Raw genomic sequence first — 13,753 nt, 5'->3', positions numbered from 1 at the left:
AAAACAGAATTTAGTCCCACTAGTTCACATTACAATGTAACATCTGTTGCCAGCACTGATTTGAATTTTCCATTTCGTCCATCTTGCAAAAATTCAACACCCGCGAGTCGATGTTTTTTTAACCTGTGCAAAACACTGCATCAATAAAAAGTATTCTCTTGTAATGTGTATTTTTTTAAAACTTACAGGTTATACATCAAGCAGACGTTCGACTCGAACATTCTCCCAATAATGCGTTTATTTATTATTTTTTATTATTTGAAGAAAAACTATTTTCTGTTTTTGAGCTCTTCTGGAATCACCCTAAGATGCAAAGTAACTACAGTGCCAAACATAATAGGTACATAAGTATTCACACCCTTGGCTTAAAATTTTGTTGAAGCACCTTTGGCAGCAATCACAGCCTCCAGTCTTCTTGGGTATGTCTCTACAAGCTTGGCACACCTGTTTTGGGGCATTTTCTCCCAGTCTTCTCTGCAGATTCTAAAGGTTAGTCAGGTTGGATGGGCAGCATCGGTGGACAGCCATTTTTAGGTCTTTCCAGAAATGCTAGATTGGATTCAAGTCTGGGCTCTGGCTGGGCCTCTCAAGAACATTCACAAGCTGCTCCTGAAGCCACTCCTTAGTCATCTTGCCGGTGTGCTTTGGGTCATTGTCGTGTTAGAAGGTGAATAAACGCCCTTGTTTGAGGTCCTTAGCACTCTGGAGCAAGTTCTCTTGAAAAACTTCTCTATTTGGCAGTTGTCATCTTACCTTCTATGCGGACTTGTCACCCAGTTCCTGCAGCAGAAAAACAGCCCCACAGCATGTTGCTGCCACCACTATGCTTCACAGTAGGGATGGTGTTAGCCAGGTGATGAGCAGTGCCTCTTCTTCTCCAGATATGACACTTGCAAAAATTTCCATTTTGGTTTCATCAGACCAGAGAATTTTGTTTCTGCAGGTCTGAGAATCCTTAAGGTGCCTTTTGGCAAACTCCAAGCGGGCTGCCATGTGCGTTTTAGTGATAAGGGGCGTCCGTCTCGCAACTCTACCATAAAGGCCTGATTGGTGGAGTGCGTTAGCAATGGTGACTGGATGGCTTTCCTATCCCCACAAAGGAACACTGGCGCTCCGCCTTGGTGACTATAGGGTTCTTGTTCACCTCTCTGACCAGGGCCTTCCCTTCTTCCTACTCAGCATGGTCGAGCGGCCAGCTCTAGGAAGGGCCCTGGTGGTTCCAGACTTCTTCCATTTCCGAATAATTGAGACCCCAGTGCTTTTTGGGACCTTCAATGCTGCTGAAATTATTTTGTATTTTGTGCCTTGACACAATCCAGTCTCAGAAGTCTGCAGACAGTTTCTTCGACTTAATTCCTTGGTTTCTGCTCTGATATGCACTGCCAACTAGGAGACCTTATATAGACAGGTGTGTGCCATTCCAAATGACATTCAATCAACTGAATATACCACAGGTGGACTCCAAGTTGCAGAAACATCAAGGATGATCAGTGGAAATCAGACTCAGCTGGGGTTAAGTTTGATTGTCATAGCAAAGGGTGTGAATACTTATGTACCCATTATGTTCGAATGTTTAATTTTTTTCTAAAATTTACATAAATGTCTGGAAATATGTCTATACTTTGTCATTGAGACATTTTATGTAGATTTTTCTTTTAAAGAAAACTATACTCAAATCATCTTTAGAATAAGTGTAACATAGCACAATGTGAAAAACATGAAGTGGTGTGAATACTATAAAAGTGTAATAGAAGTTTGAAATTACATTGAACTGTTTTTAGATCATTGTGGTAAATTTACAATTTAAACGATTAAAAATAATTACAATATACACTTTCATGGGGTGGGACGGCATCATTTATTCACGTTGTTCCGTCTATTCTCAGCGAGGCTTGGTCTTTATCTTTTTCTAATAGCGGGTGATGACTGTACATTTGTTTAATACAGCTAGAACACAGGTGTCAAACTGGTGGCCTGGGAGCCAGATCCGGCCCGCCACATCATTTTATGTGGCCCACGAAAGCAAATGTGTGTCCACTATGTTTCTTGTGAAAATATTAAAATTGCTAATTGTCTTCTCTTGTAATGACGTTGAGACATCGGAAGCATTTTTTTTACCATTCCCCTTTTGAAATGTAATAGTTGCAAATCATGCTTTTATAGGCTTCTGACTTCAAAACTGATTAGCAATCAATTTGTTATTTATGTAATTCTGAGGCGATAATTCCTTTACGTGTCCCACAAAAATGAATTTGACACCCTTGTTCTAAACAGATGTATTATCTTTCAAATAAAGACAAAACTAATCACCGTCTATAGCCATGTCACTGACTGTACTGACTAGGTTTACATGGTTATTGGAAAAATTAACATGGAAAGTCAGCTATTCATATAAACGTCAGTACCAGAAATATTAAACCTAAATAAAAAAATATGGGGAATAACCTTCATGTCTGTGTGGTTCCACCAAGACTCTCTTTCCTGCTCCAAAACCTCCTCGGCCACCCCTTCCTCTTGGGGTACCTCTGCCTCCTCCCCGGCCCCTGAATCCTCCGCCCTCTGGAGATCTGAATCCACCTTGGGAAAACAACGTTACATCTCATGTTTTCATTGTCAAATCATCTATTGGACCGAAACATACACAAATGTGTTTTAAAAAAAAAAAAAAAAAAAAAAAAAAAGAATTGCAGTTGACATTTAAGGTTCCATTGTATCCTCTAAAAAGGCCAAAGAAAAGGTTGAATGTCTATGTGTAAAGCAAACGCATGTACATTTGTACACTCACCAGTGTCTGGATTCACATTAAGGTTAATTGATTTTAGAGAACAGACAATGTACATGTAATTCCAAAGGCTTACCTCTTCCTCTGAATCCTCCACGGCCTCCTCGGTCACCGAATCCTCCTCGTCCTCCGCGGTCACCGAATCCTCCTCGTCCTCCGAATCCTCCTCGTCCTCCGAATCCTCCCCGTCCTCCTCGGTCACCGAATCCTCCTCTGCTCCCACCACCTCGGGGACTGAACCCTGTACAAGGAGCCCAGACAGTGGGATATCAGCAGAAATCACACAAAAACTGCAAAAGGCAACATTTGCACATGACCATATAAATAAAATAAATTGCGCTGTAGAAACACAGCAATATTACGTGCGAAGATAAAAGGTTATAAATGAATAAGATTTTTTTTTTTAACTTGTTACAAATCTATTATTTTATAAATGTGTCTTTGCAATGGATAAAATGTATTTAATTTACTTTCTGAAAATAAAACTTGGGTGACAACCGTACCTCTATCAAAACAAATTAGGCTCAGTTCTCATTTTGGGTTACCTATTACGTATCAAGAACAAAAAGCAAAAAGTTCTGTAACCAATAGTTAGTTGAGAATGCGGTTCAATGTAAAGGCACAACAAATTAGTATCGATCCACGATGATACTACGAAGATAATTACACCCATCATAGTACTGTTCCTTTGTAAGTTTAACACGTATTTTCGTAAGAAAAAGCCATTGGGAGTGTATTTGAGTGTGGCTTCCGTATTTGTTCGTTCAGACTAGTGTTGATGAGAAGTGCAACACGTGAGTGGTGGCATCATGGCGGATCAGCACAATTATAAATCTAGCAGCAACCAAATCATGTACAATTTCTCAAGTACAGTGCATCGAAGCAGACAAAAACATTCATAGGTACATTGAAACGTTTCAATGTCAAACCTTTATTGTTCAGTAAGCTTGACGAGGACGGAGGGCCACGTGTAACTTCGCATTCGGATAGCATTTTACGCACAGGTTAATAATAGTATCAGGCATCAAGTTCCAAAATACAATGTTCTGTACCTGGCTTCATGTTGCGCTATGCGTTTACAGAATTGAGGCGACGCCGAAGTCTTGTGTGTCTTCTTCCCCAGTACTTTAGCGAGCAGCACGATCAAACCTCAGCCACATGTGCTGTGCGACTACACCGGAAGAATAGCACGACTTCTTCCGTCGTTGAAAGTCTTCTTCTGTGTTTTCTTTTTTTTTTTTTTTTAATAGCTGTTTGACTGTCTTTTCAAATAATTATCGCCCCCTTTTGGCTCTTCTTTTGAAACAAAATAATTCCCCCTAAAAGAGGAAAAACAACAAATTAAATGTAACGTGATGATGTAATAAAATTTTAAAAAATGTATCTAATTGTAATCCACTATTTACACTTCTGGGAGGAAATGGGTAGTTAAATTACAGTTTCTTTTGTAAATTTCTATGATTACAATTTTAGTTACATTTGCAAAATAGCTGCGAAAACTCATATTTTTTTCATATCCCTTCCTCCTTCTAAAGCCGATGCTTGTGATTGGCTCTCACTGGTCATGTGCCATTCTGCGGTAGTTGCAAACATGACATATTTTTCCAAATATGAGCGATTGCTTGAGGGTCAATAACTCTCCGAGTGTGTTTTTATGTTTTTATTTCTAAAAGTATTGACTGTCAAAATGGCTGTCTATTGTCATACCAGAGAAAAAATCCTTGTGTGTTTTTGACATACTTGGCAAGAAAGAGTATTCTGATTCTGATTGTATTTCATACAAATGTGATACATGTTTGGGATGGTCCTCTCATAACATCTAGGTAGCCTGCCCTCCCGCGACGTAGGAACCAATCATGTTGCAGTGGGGCGTGTCCTGCCAAGAAATAATGTGGGAATCCTGATAATGTGAGGAGACGGGTGCGCGTGCAATGTCGAGTCACCTCGCGCACACCACCTCTCTGTTACATCAAACAAATGTAAATATCAGACAACTATAACCAAAGAGAACTTAAAATGCTGTTTTTAAATGGTGATTTCATTTATTAAGGGGGAAAAAAAACTATTAAAATTTACCTGGCCCTGTGTGAACAAATAATGGCCCCCTAAATCTAATGCTTCGTTGTTCCATCCTCAGCAGCAACAACTGAATTGTTATTCTGCTGCAGAACCCATATGCACTTCAGCTTGAGGTCACAATCTGATGGCTGAACATTGTCATTCAGGATTTTCTGTTAAAAAGCAGAATTCATCGTTCAATCAATCACAGCAACTTGTCCAGGTCCTGAAGGAGCTAAGCAGCCCTAGACCATCACACCAACAACATGTTTGACTGTTGGTAGGATGTTCTTTTTCTGAAATGCTGTGCTACATTTATGCCAGATGTAACGAGACAAACACCTTCCAAAAAGCTCAACTTTCATCTTGTCAGTCAATATTGTCCTCAGTTCCTTTGTGGCCTCCTGGATGAGTCATTCCTGTTCTCTTGGGGTAATCCTTGTAGGCCAGCCACTTCTGGGAAGGTCCACCACTGTTCCATGTTTTCGCCTTGTGAGGATAATGGCTCTCCCTATGTTTCGCTAGAATCCTAAAGCCTGAGAAACGGCTTTGGAACCCTTTCCAGAATGATGTCAATTACTTTATTTCTCGACTGTTCTGGAATTTCTTTCGCTCGTGTCAGGTAAGTGTTTTAGCTAGTGTTAGCCAGCCACATTAGCTGAATAAACAAGAATATGGAGTCACGGTTAAGTGTTTTTATGTGCATGACCAGAGAGGTGCACGTGAGCAGAGAGGTTTGGAGGGGACTCCAAACTGCGCACTTACACTCTTGAAATATGACCTTGAAGCGTCACCTTGTCGTGCAATCTATTAGTTTGTCGGCTATACTGTAAAGGTTGGACTCATAGTTACACTTTTTAACATAAAAGAACATTGACTTTTGAACAGTTTCATAGTTATAATTCTGGACCTCTTTATGGAACACTCACTTATCTGGGTTGTCATATGAAGCAATATTGTCTAAATTGTGCACATTTGCCATTAGGTCAAAATGGTATGATATTGTGGTTTTCCACATGCTGTGTGCATATAATGCAACAAACCTTTTATTATATATTTACATTTCATGGCGGCACTCGTTGCATGATCGGCTGTATGGTTTTTTTTTTTCCAGGCAAGTTTTAGCAAGCGTATTTCAGCCTGTTTTCGTTAAGATATACAGTATGTAACAGTCAGCACCCATGTCCGCCATTTTGCAATATAATACAGCGTTTGAAAGTTGTGTAAAGTTGAGTCTTTGTGACATAAAGATACTGTAAATGCAACTTCACTGTTACACGTTCAAGAAACACAAGAAAAGCAGTCCATGAATGGTGCCTTCACTTACAAGTCTGACACATGAACTTCAGACAATACAACACGAAACCTGAAGCATGTGAGGTTCCTGTGAACAAATAGTAATTTAGTAACAACTCATTTTGTGAACAGTACAACTACAGTAATTCCTGAATAGTCATGTCTCTCAAATAACTCCCATATCCACTCCACAGTTAATATAAGACTACTATACAACATCACACTTTACTTCATACTGCCATGCAGGATTTAATGGGGACTTTATGCTTTCATTAAAAAACAATTAAACTGTTTTCGCTTATGTATTTCATAGTAATTTGAATTATTGTATATTTTGAAAGCAGATACCCTGTTGAAATCTATATTCCCTTATATTAAGTCAAATAACCTTAAGCATGTTTGGATTATTTAAAAAATAGTATAAATAATAATTTGCTTCAGCGTTTACTTTTGAGTTGTTTACAAATACCCAGTGGCTACATATGGAGCTTTTCAATAGCTAGTAAATAGGACCAGTTATTTCATCTAGCTTTAATCATCCATTCATCCATTCTCTGGACTGCTTCTCCTTCTGACAGGTTGCTTTAGGATGTGCTGGAGCCTACCTCAGCTGACTGGGCGAGAGGCTGGGCACACCCTGAATGGGTCATCAACCAATTGCAGGGGACATATACTGTAAAAATAAACAACCATCGACACTCATATTCACACCTACGGGCTGTGGGAAGCCACAAGCCGCAATGGCTGGTGATTAAAACAAAGTTAGTGTCAAGTCGTGGTTGCTAGATAGCATAGGATGGTGGTGTGTAAGATGACTCTGGTGGTGGGGAGGAAGATTAAGAAGACAAAGGCAGAGCAGAGAATCATGTCGTGGAAGCTGAGAAAGGAAGAGTGTCGTGCGGCTTTTTGAGAAGAGGTGAAACAGGCTTTCGGTGGACAAGAGGAGCTTCCAGAAGACTGAACCACTACAGACAAGTTGATCAGAGAGACAGGCATGAGAGGGGTGGGGTTAAAATGGGTTAAAATACCAGCTTCACACAAGTTCCAACTTTGTACTAGCTCCACACCCTGTAACCTATTCACACACATTTTTAGTCCCGCCACACACGATGCCCTATTTTTCTTTATGTATGCCTATTTTTCTTTCTATTACCATCATTATTATTTTCTTTTTTTCCCATAAAATTACTCTGCATTCTTCAAGAGTGAGGCTACAGGGAAAAGAGATAGCGAGGGTGGAGGACTTAAATACTTAGGGTCAACAGTCTAGCGCAATGGTGAGTGTGGTAAGGAAGTGAAGAAATAAACGGGTCCAAACAGTTTGAAACGTGGAGAGGAAAGTGTCAGGTGTGTTATGTGACAAAAGAGTCTCTGCTTGGATGAAGGGCAAAGTTTATAAAATGTGATGAGGCAAAGCAACCGTGATGTACAGATTAGAGACAGTGGCACTAAAGAGACAACAGGAAGCAGAGCTGGAGGTGACGGAAATGAAGATGTTGAGGTTCGCTCTAGGAGTGAGCAGCTTGGATAGGATTGCGAATGAGCTCATCAGCAAAGGTGAGATGTTTTGGAGACAAAGTTAGGGAGAGCAGACTTTGATGGTTTGGACACATTGAGGAAGACCAAAGAAAAGGTTGATAGATGTATTAAGGGAAGACATGAGGGCAGTTGGTGTTAGAGAGAAGGATGCAGGAGATCGGCTTACATGGAAAAAAAACGGATGATGCGCTGTGGTGACCCCTCACCAGACAAGCCGAAAAGAAAACAAGACGATCTCTTCCTCTCCTCTCTCACTCTCACTCTTTCGCTCTCTGTGTATATCCATCCATCCATCCATCCATTTTCTGAGCCGCTTCTCCTCACTAGGGTCGCGGGCGTGCTGGAGCCTATCCCTGCTATCATCGGGCAGGAGGCGGGGTACACCCTGAACTGGTTGCCAGCCAATCGCAGAGCACATACAAACAACCATTCGCACTCACAGTCACACTTACGGGCAATCCCCGGCCCCGACTGTGTGGAGTTTGCATGTTCTCCCCGTGCCTGCGTGGGTTTTTTTCCGGGCACTCCGGTTTCCTCCCACATCCCAAAAACATGCATAAATTGGAGACTCTAAATTCCCCGTAAGTGTGACTGTGAGTGTGAATGGTTGTTTGTTTGTATGTGCCCTGCGATTGGCTGGCAACCAGTTCAGGGTGTACCCCGCCTCCTGCCCGATGACAGCTGGGATGGGGTCCAGCACGCCCGCGACCCCAGTGAGGAGAAGCGGCTCAGAAAATGGATGGATGGATGAATACTTTCCGGCGGCATGGTGGACGACTGGTTAGAACGTCTGCCTCACAGTTCTGAGGACCGGGGTTCAATCCCCGGCCCCGCCTGTGTGGAGTTTGCATGTTCTCCCCGTGCTTGCATGGGTTTTCTCCGGGCACTCCGGTTTCCTCCCACATCCCAAAAACATGCATGGTAGGTTGATTGACAACTCTAAATTGCCCGGAGGTGTGACTGTGAGTGTGAATGATTGTTTGTTTGTCTGTGCCCTGCGATTGGCTGGCAACCAGTTCAGGGTGTACCCCGCCTTCTGCTCATGATAGCTGTAATGGGCTCCAGCACGCCCGCGACCCAAGTGAGGATAAGCGGTAAAGAAAATGGATGGATGAACACTTTCCGTACCCATTGTATACACACACACACCACACACACACACACACAGACGCATATGAACGGTGGACGACTGATTACCATGTCTGAGCACAGTTCTGACGACCGGAGTTCAAATCCGGCCTCGCCTGTGTGGCGTTTGCATGTTCTCCCCTTGCCTGTGTAGGTTTTATCCAGGTACTCTGATTTCATCCAGCATCCCGACTCCACACAGGCGGGGACAGGGATTGAACCCCGGTCCTCAGAATTGTGAGGCGGATGTGCTGACAATTTTTTTACTCACCAGCCACTGTGGCTGGTGGTTTCCTAGAGTCACAAGCCATTCAGCATTTTCACTTGCCACAATTTTGATGTTGGATAATTATATTTAATATGATTATAGCCATATTAAAGAACTAGATTTCCAACAAATTTAAATGTGTTTGACCCCTGTGCACAACCAAAAAAGTCTATATAAATGATTAATGCTACAAGAACTACAATACATATCAGACTTCTGAGTCTGAACCACCACACAGACTTCGGTGAGTCTTTTGTAAACTAGAAAATTAAATATTAATAATTCATTTTAGTATTACGCTCCAGCTAGGCCATGTCTGTACAATCTGTTGATTTGCCCACAGCAATTGACATACATTTTGGTTTTCCAGAAGCTTTCCTGCAACATAGTTTGAAAGTAGTTCCACTCTGCTAAGAGCTGCTGGGTCTGAGAGAAGCACTTTTTTTAATAGCTGTAGTGACAAGCCGCTAAGTTTTGTTTTTGAATCACTTAATCAATGACAGCAAGCGTGTAGGTGTTTACTGTTTCCGACTCGGTAAAAAGGTATTTCATCACCAGGCTACCGGATTAATACTTGTTGCGCTCGGCGGACACAATACTGTTAATACTTTTCAGTAGATTCCGTCTGGAATTGCTTGTTTTCAACATCCACTTTGTGTCATGAAAGGAACAGACGACAGGACCCAAAATGCACGACTCCAAAACAGATGGACAGTTTAAAAAAAGAGAGGTTTAATAAATGAGCAGAGGCCGGTACACAGGCAGGCAATCCAAAAAAGGCAACAGTATCTAAAAAACGTGAGGCAAAGAGGCAAGGTCAAAAACCAGAACAGGGTCTAGTCTTACTATGAGTCGGTGACGTGGAAACAAGGAATGCTGGAACATGAGAACAAGGTACAACGAACTGGCGACCAGAAAGAATGAGACAGGAGGTTAAATGCAAGGGGTAATTAGGGTAAACGAGGCACAGGTGGGGAAGATTCTCTCAGGAGCAGGTGTGTACGAGACAGGGGGAAGATAGTTTCTGACCTTAACAGCCGGCCCCAGAGCCCCAGAACCCCAGGATGCGCAACGTGGAAGTCCCGAATGAGGGAGTCATCCACGATAAACCCAGACTGCACCCATGAACGTTCCTCAGGCCCGTAGCCCTCCCAGTCCACCAGATATTGAAACCCCCTCCGACGAGACGACAACAGCCGCCTCACTGTGAAGACAGGGCCCCCATCCACGAACCGGGGAGGGAGGAGGGGGCCTGGAAGGCGGGACCAGAGGGGACTCCCGAGTGGGCTTGAGCAGGCGGACGTGAAATGCTGGGTGGACCCGCATCGATCTTGGGAGCCTAAGCTTCAGGGTGACAGGGTTGATGACCTTTGTGATGGGGAAGGGGCCAATGAACCTGGGAGCGAGCTTCCGGGACTCCATCCGGAGTGGAATATGCTTGGTGGAGAGCCAAACATGCTGACCCACTTTGTAGTCTGGGGCCGTTGTCCTCCTACGGTCAGCTGCAGTCTTGTAGGACCGTCCTTGGCGTAGCAGCATCTGGCGGGCTCCCGCCCAGGTCCTCCTGCAGCGTCTCACCAAGGTCAATGGAGCTGGAACTGTGGATTCTGGGGCTATGGCAGGAAAACAGAGATGGTTGGTAACCATGCACAATGTGAAAAGGCGATAGACCAGTGGATGCAGAGGGGGAGAGAATTGTGAGAAAACTCAACCCAAACCAGCTTCTGAGACCAGGACTGTGGCTTCTGTAAAGCGAGACATTGTAGCCCTGTCTCCAGATCCTGATTCAGCCTCTCGGTTTGTCTGTTGGTTTCAGGATGAAACCCAGATGACAGACTGACGGTAGTACCTATTAGACTGTAAAACTCTTTCCAAAATCGTAAAATGAATTGGGGGCCCCTATCAGATACCACTTTCTTGGGAAAATCGTGAAACTTGAATACCTGGTTAATCATCAACTCGGCAGCGTCTTTAACTGAGGGGAGTTTCGGAAGTGCAATTAAGTGTGCCATCTTAGAGAACCTGTCCACAACCGTAAGAATGGTGGTATTACCTTTAGAGGCCGGTAATCCTGTCACAAAGTCTACGGAAATGTCTGACCAAGGACGTTCTGGAATTGGCAGGGGTCGCAACTCTCCAGAAGGACGTTGACAAGAGGGCTTGTTAGCAGCACATACGCAAGCATTGACGTAATCGATAACATCCCTTCTAACATTAGGCCACCAAAAGCGCTGTTCGACCACAGATTGAGTTTTAGCAATGCCTGGGTGACATACGGTCCGGTTAGTGTGAGCCCAGTGGATGACTCTTCCCCTTAAAGTCGGAACCACATAAAGCCTGTTTTCAGTAGTTCACAGTCACCTATGTCATAATCTCTCTCGGCTCGAGTCAGTTTTTTAGAGCAATAAGCACAAGGATTTAACTTACAATCCTTGACACATTTCTGGGAGAGCACTGCTCCTTTACCGGCATCAGACGTAGCAACTTCGACCACAAACTTCTGTTTGAGATCTGGCAAAGTGAGGATGGGAGCGGAGGTAAAGCTCGATTATAGTTTCTGTAAAGCTGACTGACAAACCGGGTTCCACACAAAGGGTCTGTGTGTGGAGGTAAGATCATGCAAAGACGAGGCTATTGAACTGACATTTCTGATGAATTTTCTGTAGAGGTTTGCGAACGCTAAGAACCTTTGCACATCTTTGCGAGTAGCCCAATTAATCACGGCATCGACTTTGCAAGGGTCCATTTTGACTTCACCTTGAGCCAGCACGAAACCTAGAAAAGAAACGGACGCCTTGTGGAACTTCCATTTCTCAGCCTTGGCAAAGTTCATTCTGCAGTAACCGCTGCAATACAGAGCGGACATGAATAATGTGAGTCTCCTCATCTGGGGAGAATATCAAAATATCGTCCAAATGGACAAAAACATACACATTCAACATGTCACGCAGAACATCATTGACAAGGTTTTGGAAAACAGCTGGAGTGTTAGTGAGTCCAAAAGGCATTACCAAATACTCAATGTCCCGTTAGTGTGTTGAATGCTGTTTTCCATTCATCCCCCTCCTTTATCCTGACTGGATGATACGCATTTCTTAAGTCTAGTTTGGTGAAAACCTTGGCTCCCTCCAGGAACTCAAAGGCAGTGGAGATGAGAGGAAGAGGGAACCTGTTTTTTACAGTTATCTCATTGAGACCCCGGTAATCAATACAGGGTCGCAGGGTCTTGACCTTTTTGTCCACAAAGAAAAATCCTGCTGCCGCAGGGGATGAAGATGGGCGAATGATCCCGGCTGCCAGTGATTCTTCCACATACTCCTTCATGGCCTTGAAAGGGAAAACAACCTCCCCTGTGGAGGTGTGGTTCCAGGCAGCAAGTCAACTGCACAGTCATAAGGTCTGTGGGGTGGAAGGGATGTAGCGTTGGATTTGGAATAAACTTCTTCAATGTCATGGTAACAGGTGGGCACTTGAGACAAGTCAGGATCAGAGTAAATAAATACAGATGTATGAATCTCTTGATCTGGAGAGCATAGTGTCACTTTAGAAAGAACCTGTGTAGGGTCTTCCTTAATGATATTTAGACTCACCGCTCCCGTACCCTTGTTACCAGCACCGGCAAATTTGACGTGACAGTTGCTCATGGAATGGCCTAACTGCCCGCAGTAGAAGCACTGCCCTTCCCTCAGCCGGCGTTTACGTTCCACAGGGGAGAGACAGAACCTGCCCAGTTGCATGGGTTCATCCGTGGTGACGCTAGCCAGTGGATTGAGACTGGCAACAAGGGATCTGCCTTGGTTTGGCTGGTCACCGAGGCTCATCCTCGAAGTGTGCGGTGGCGCATCCTTCCGCCGATCTTGTTGCGTTGCGATCCAAAAGCCTATTGTCGATCTTTATGGCGAGAGCGACGAGTGTCCAAGTCGGTCGGCAGGTCTAGTGGGACCAAATGATTCTTGACAGCAGGGGATAGTCCTTGAAAAAAAAAATGCATCGAGTAGTGCCCTGTTGTTCCACTGACTCTCAGCTGCGAAACTCAATCGCGTAATCTGACACCCTGCACTTGCCTTGTTTTAAGGTGACAAGGGAGCGAGCTGCCTCACGATCTGGTGTGGAATACTTGCTCCATATTATTTATGAAAAGAAGCCCAAGAATGACACACGGCCGAATTTGCGGCTCCATTCAGCAGTAACGCACGCCTCCGCACGACCAATCAGGTGGGAAATGACAAACGCGATCTTTGCCCACTCGGTGGGGAAGGAAGCTACCTGCAGCTCAAAGTGGAGTTCGCACTGAGTGATAAATGGCTTAATGTTCCCAGAATCTCCAGAGAACCTCTCCGGTCGAGAGAGCTGTGGGCAGACAGCAGCGGAGGTGGCTGCATGGTGACTGCTTCACCTGGAAACGGTGGTACAGTGGCAGCATAGGGTGCTGTGCCAGCTAGTTCCTTCTTCTGAAGCATATTCATTAGCACTTCAAACTGTGAGGCCACCGGTCTCATCATAGTGTCCTGATGTGCTGACAGTCCCTTTAGATGAATGTGGAGGGCAGAAAGCTGCTTATCCTGATTCGAGATGCGTTGACCCTGCGCTTGAAGGGCTTTGCGCACTGGGTCTGAGTCTGCTGGGTCCATGTAATGGCCGGTTCGTTCTGTCATGAACGGAACAGACGACAGGACCCACAA

At 44.0% G+C, this 13,753-nt stretch overlaps 1 protein-coding gene across 1 annotated transcript in view; it reads right to left on the bottom strand.

Moving 5' to 3' along the window:
- The window catches only part of fbl (fibrillarin), a 24,437-nt gene extending 20,478 nt beyond the window's left edge, over positions 1 to 3,959 (bottom strand). The window contains exons 1-3 of the mRNA XM_061673673.1: positions 3,835 to 3,959; positions 2,859 to 3,023; positions 2,446 to 2,577 (exon numbers count right to left, since the gene is read on the bottom strand). Of these exons, the coding sequence (XP_061529657.1) occupies positions 2,446 to 2,577; positions 2,859 to 3,023; positions 3,835 to 3,844 (307 nt within the window). The 5' untranslated portion in view covers positions 3,845 to 3,959. The remainder of the gene's footprint in view (positions 1 to 2,445; positions 2,578 to 2,858; positions 3,024 to 3,834) is intronic.
- Positions 3,960 to 13,753: the final 9,794 nt, after the last annotated feature.

This window comes from Phycodurus eques, chromosome 4 (assembly GCF_024500275.1).
Source record: "Phycodurus eques isolate BA_2022a chromosome 4, UOR_Pequ_1.1, whole genome shotgun sequence".
Taxonomy (NCBI): domain Eukaryota; kingdom Metazoa; phylum Chordata; class Actinopteri; order Syngnathiformes; family Syngnathidae; genus Phycodurus; species Phycodurus eques.
Note: the sequence above shows the minus strand (reverse complement) of the source record. Positions and strands in the feature narration are given on the sequence as shown.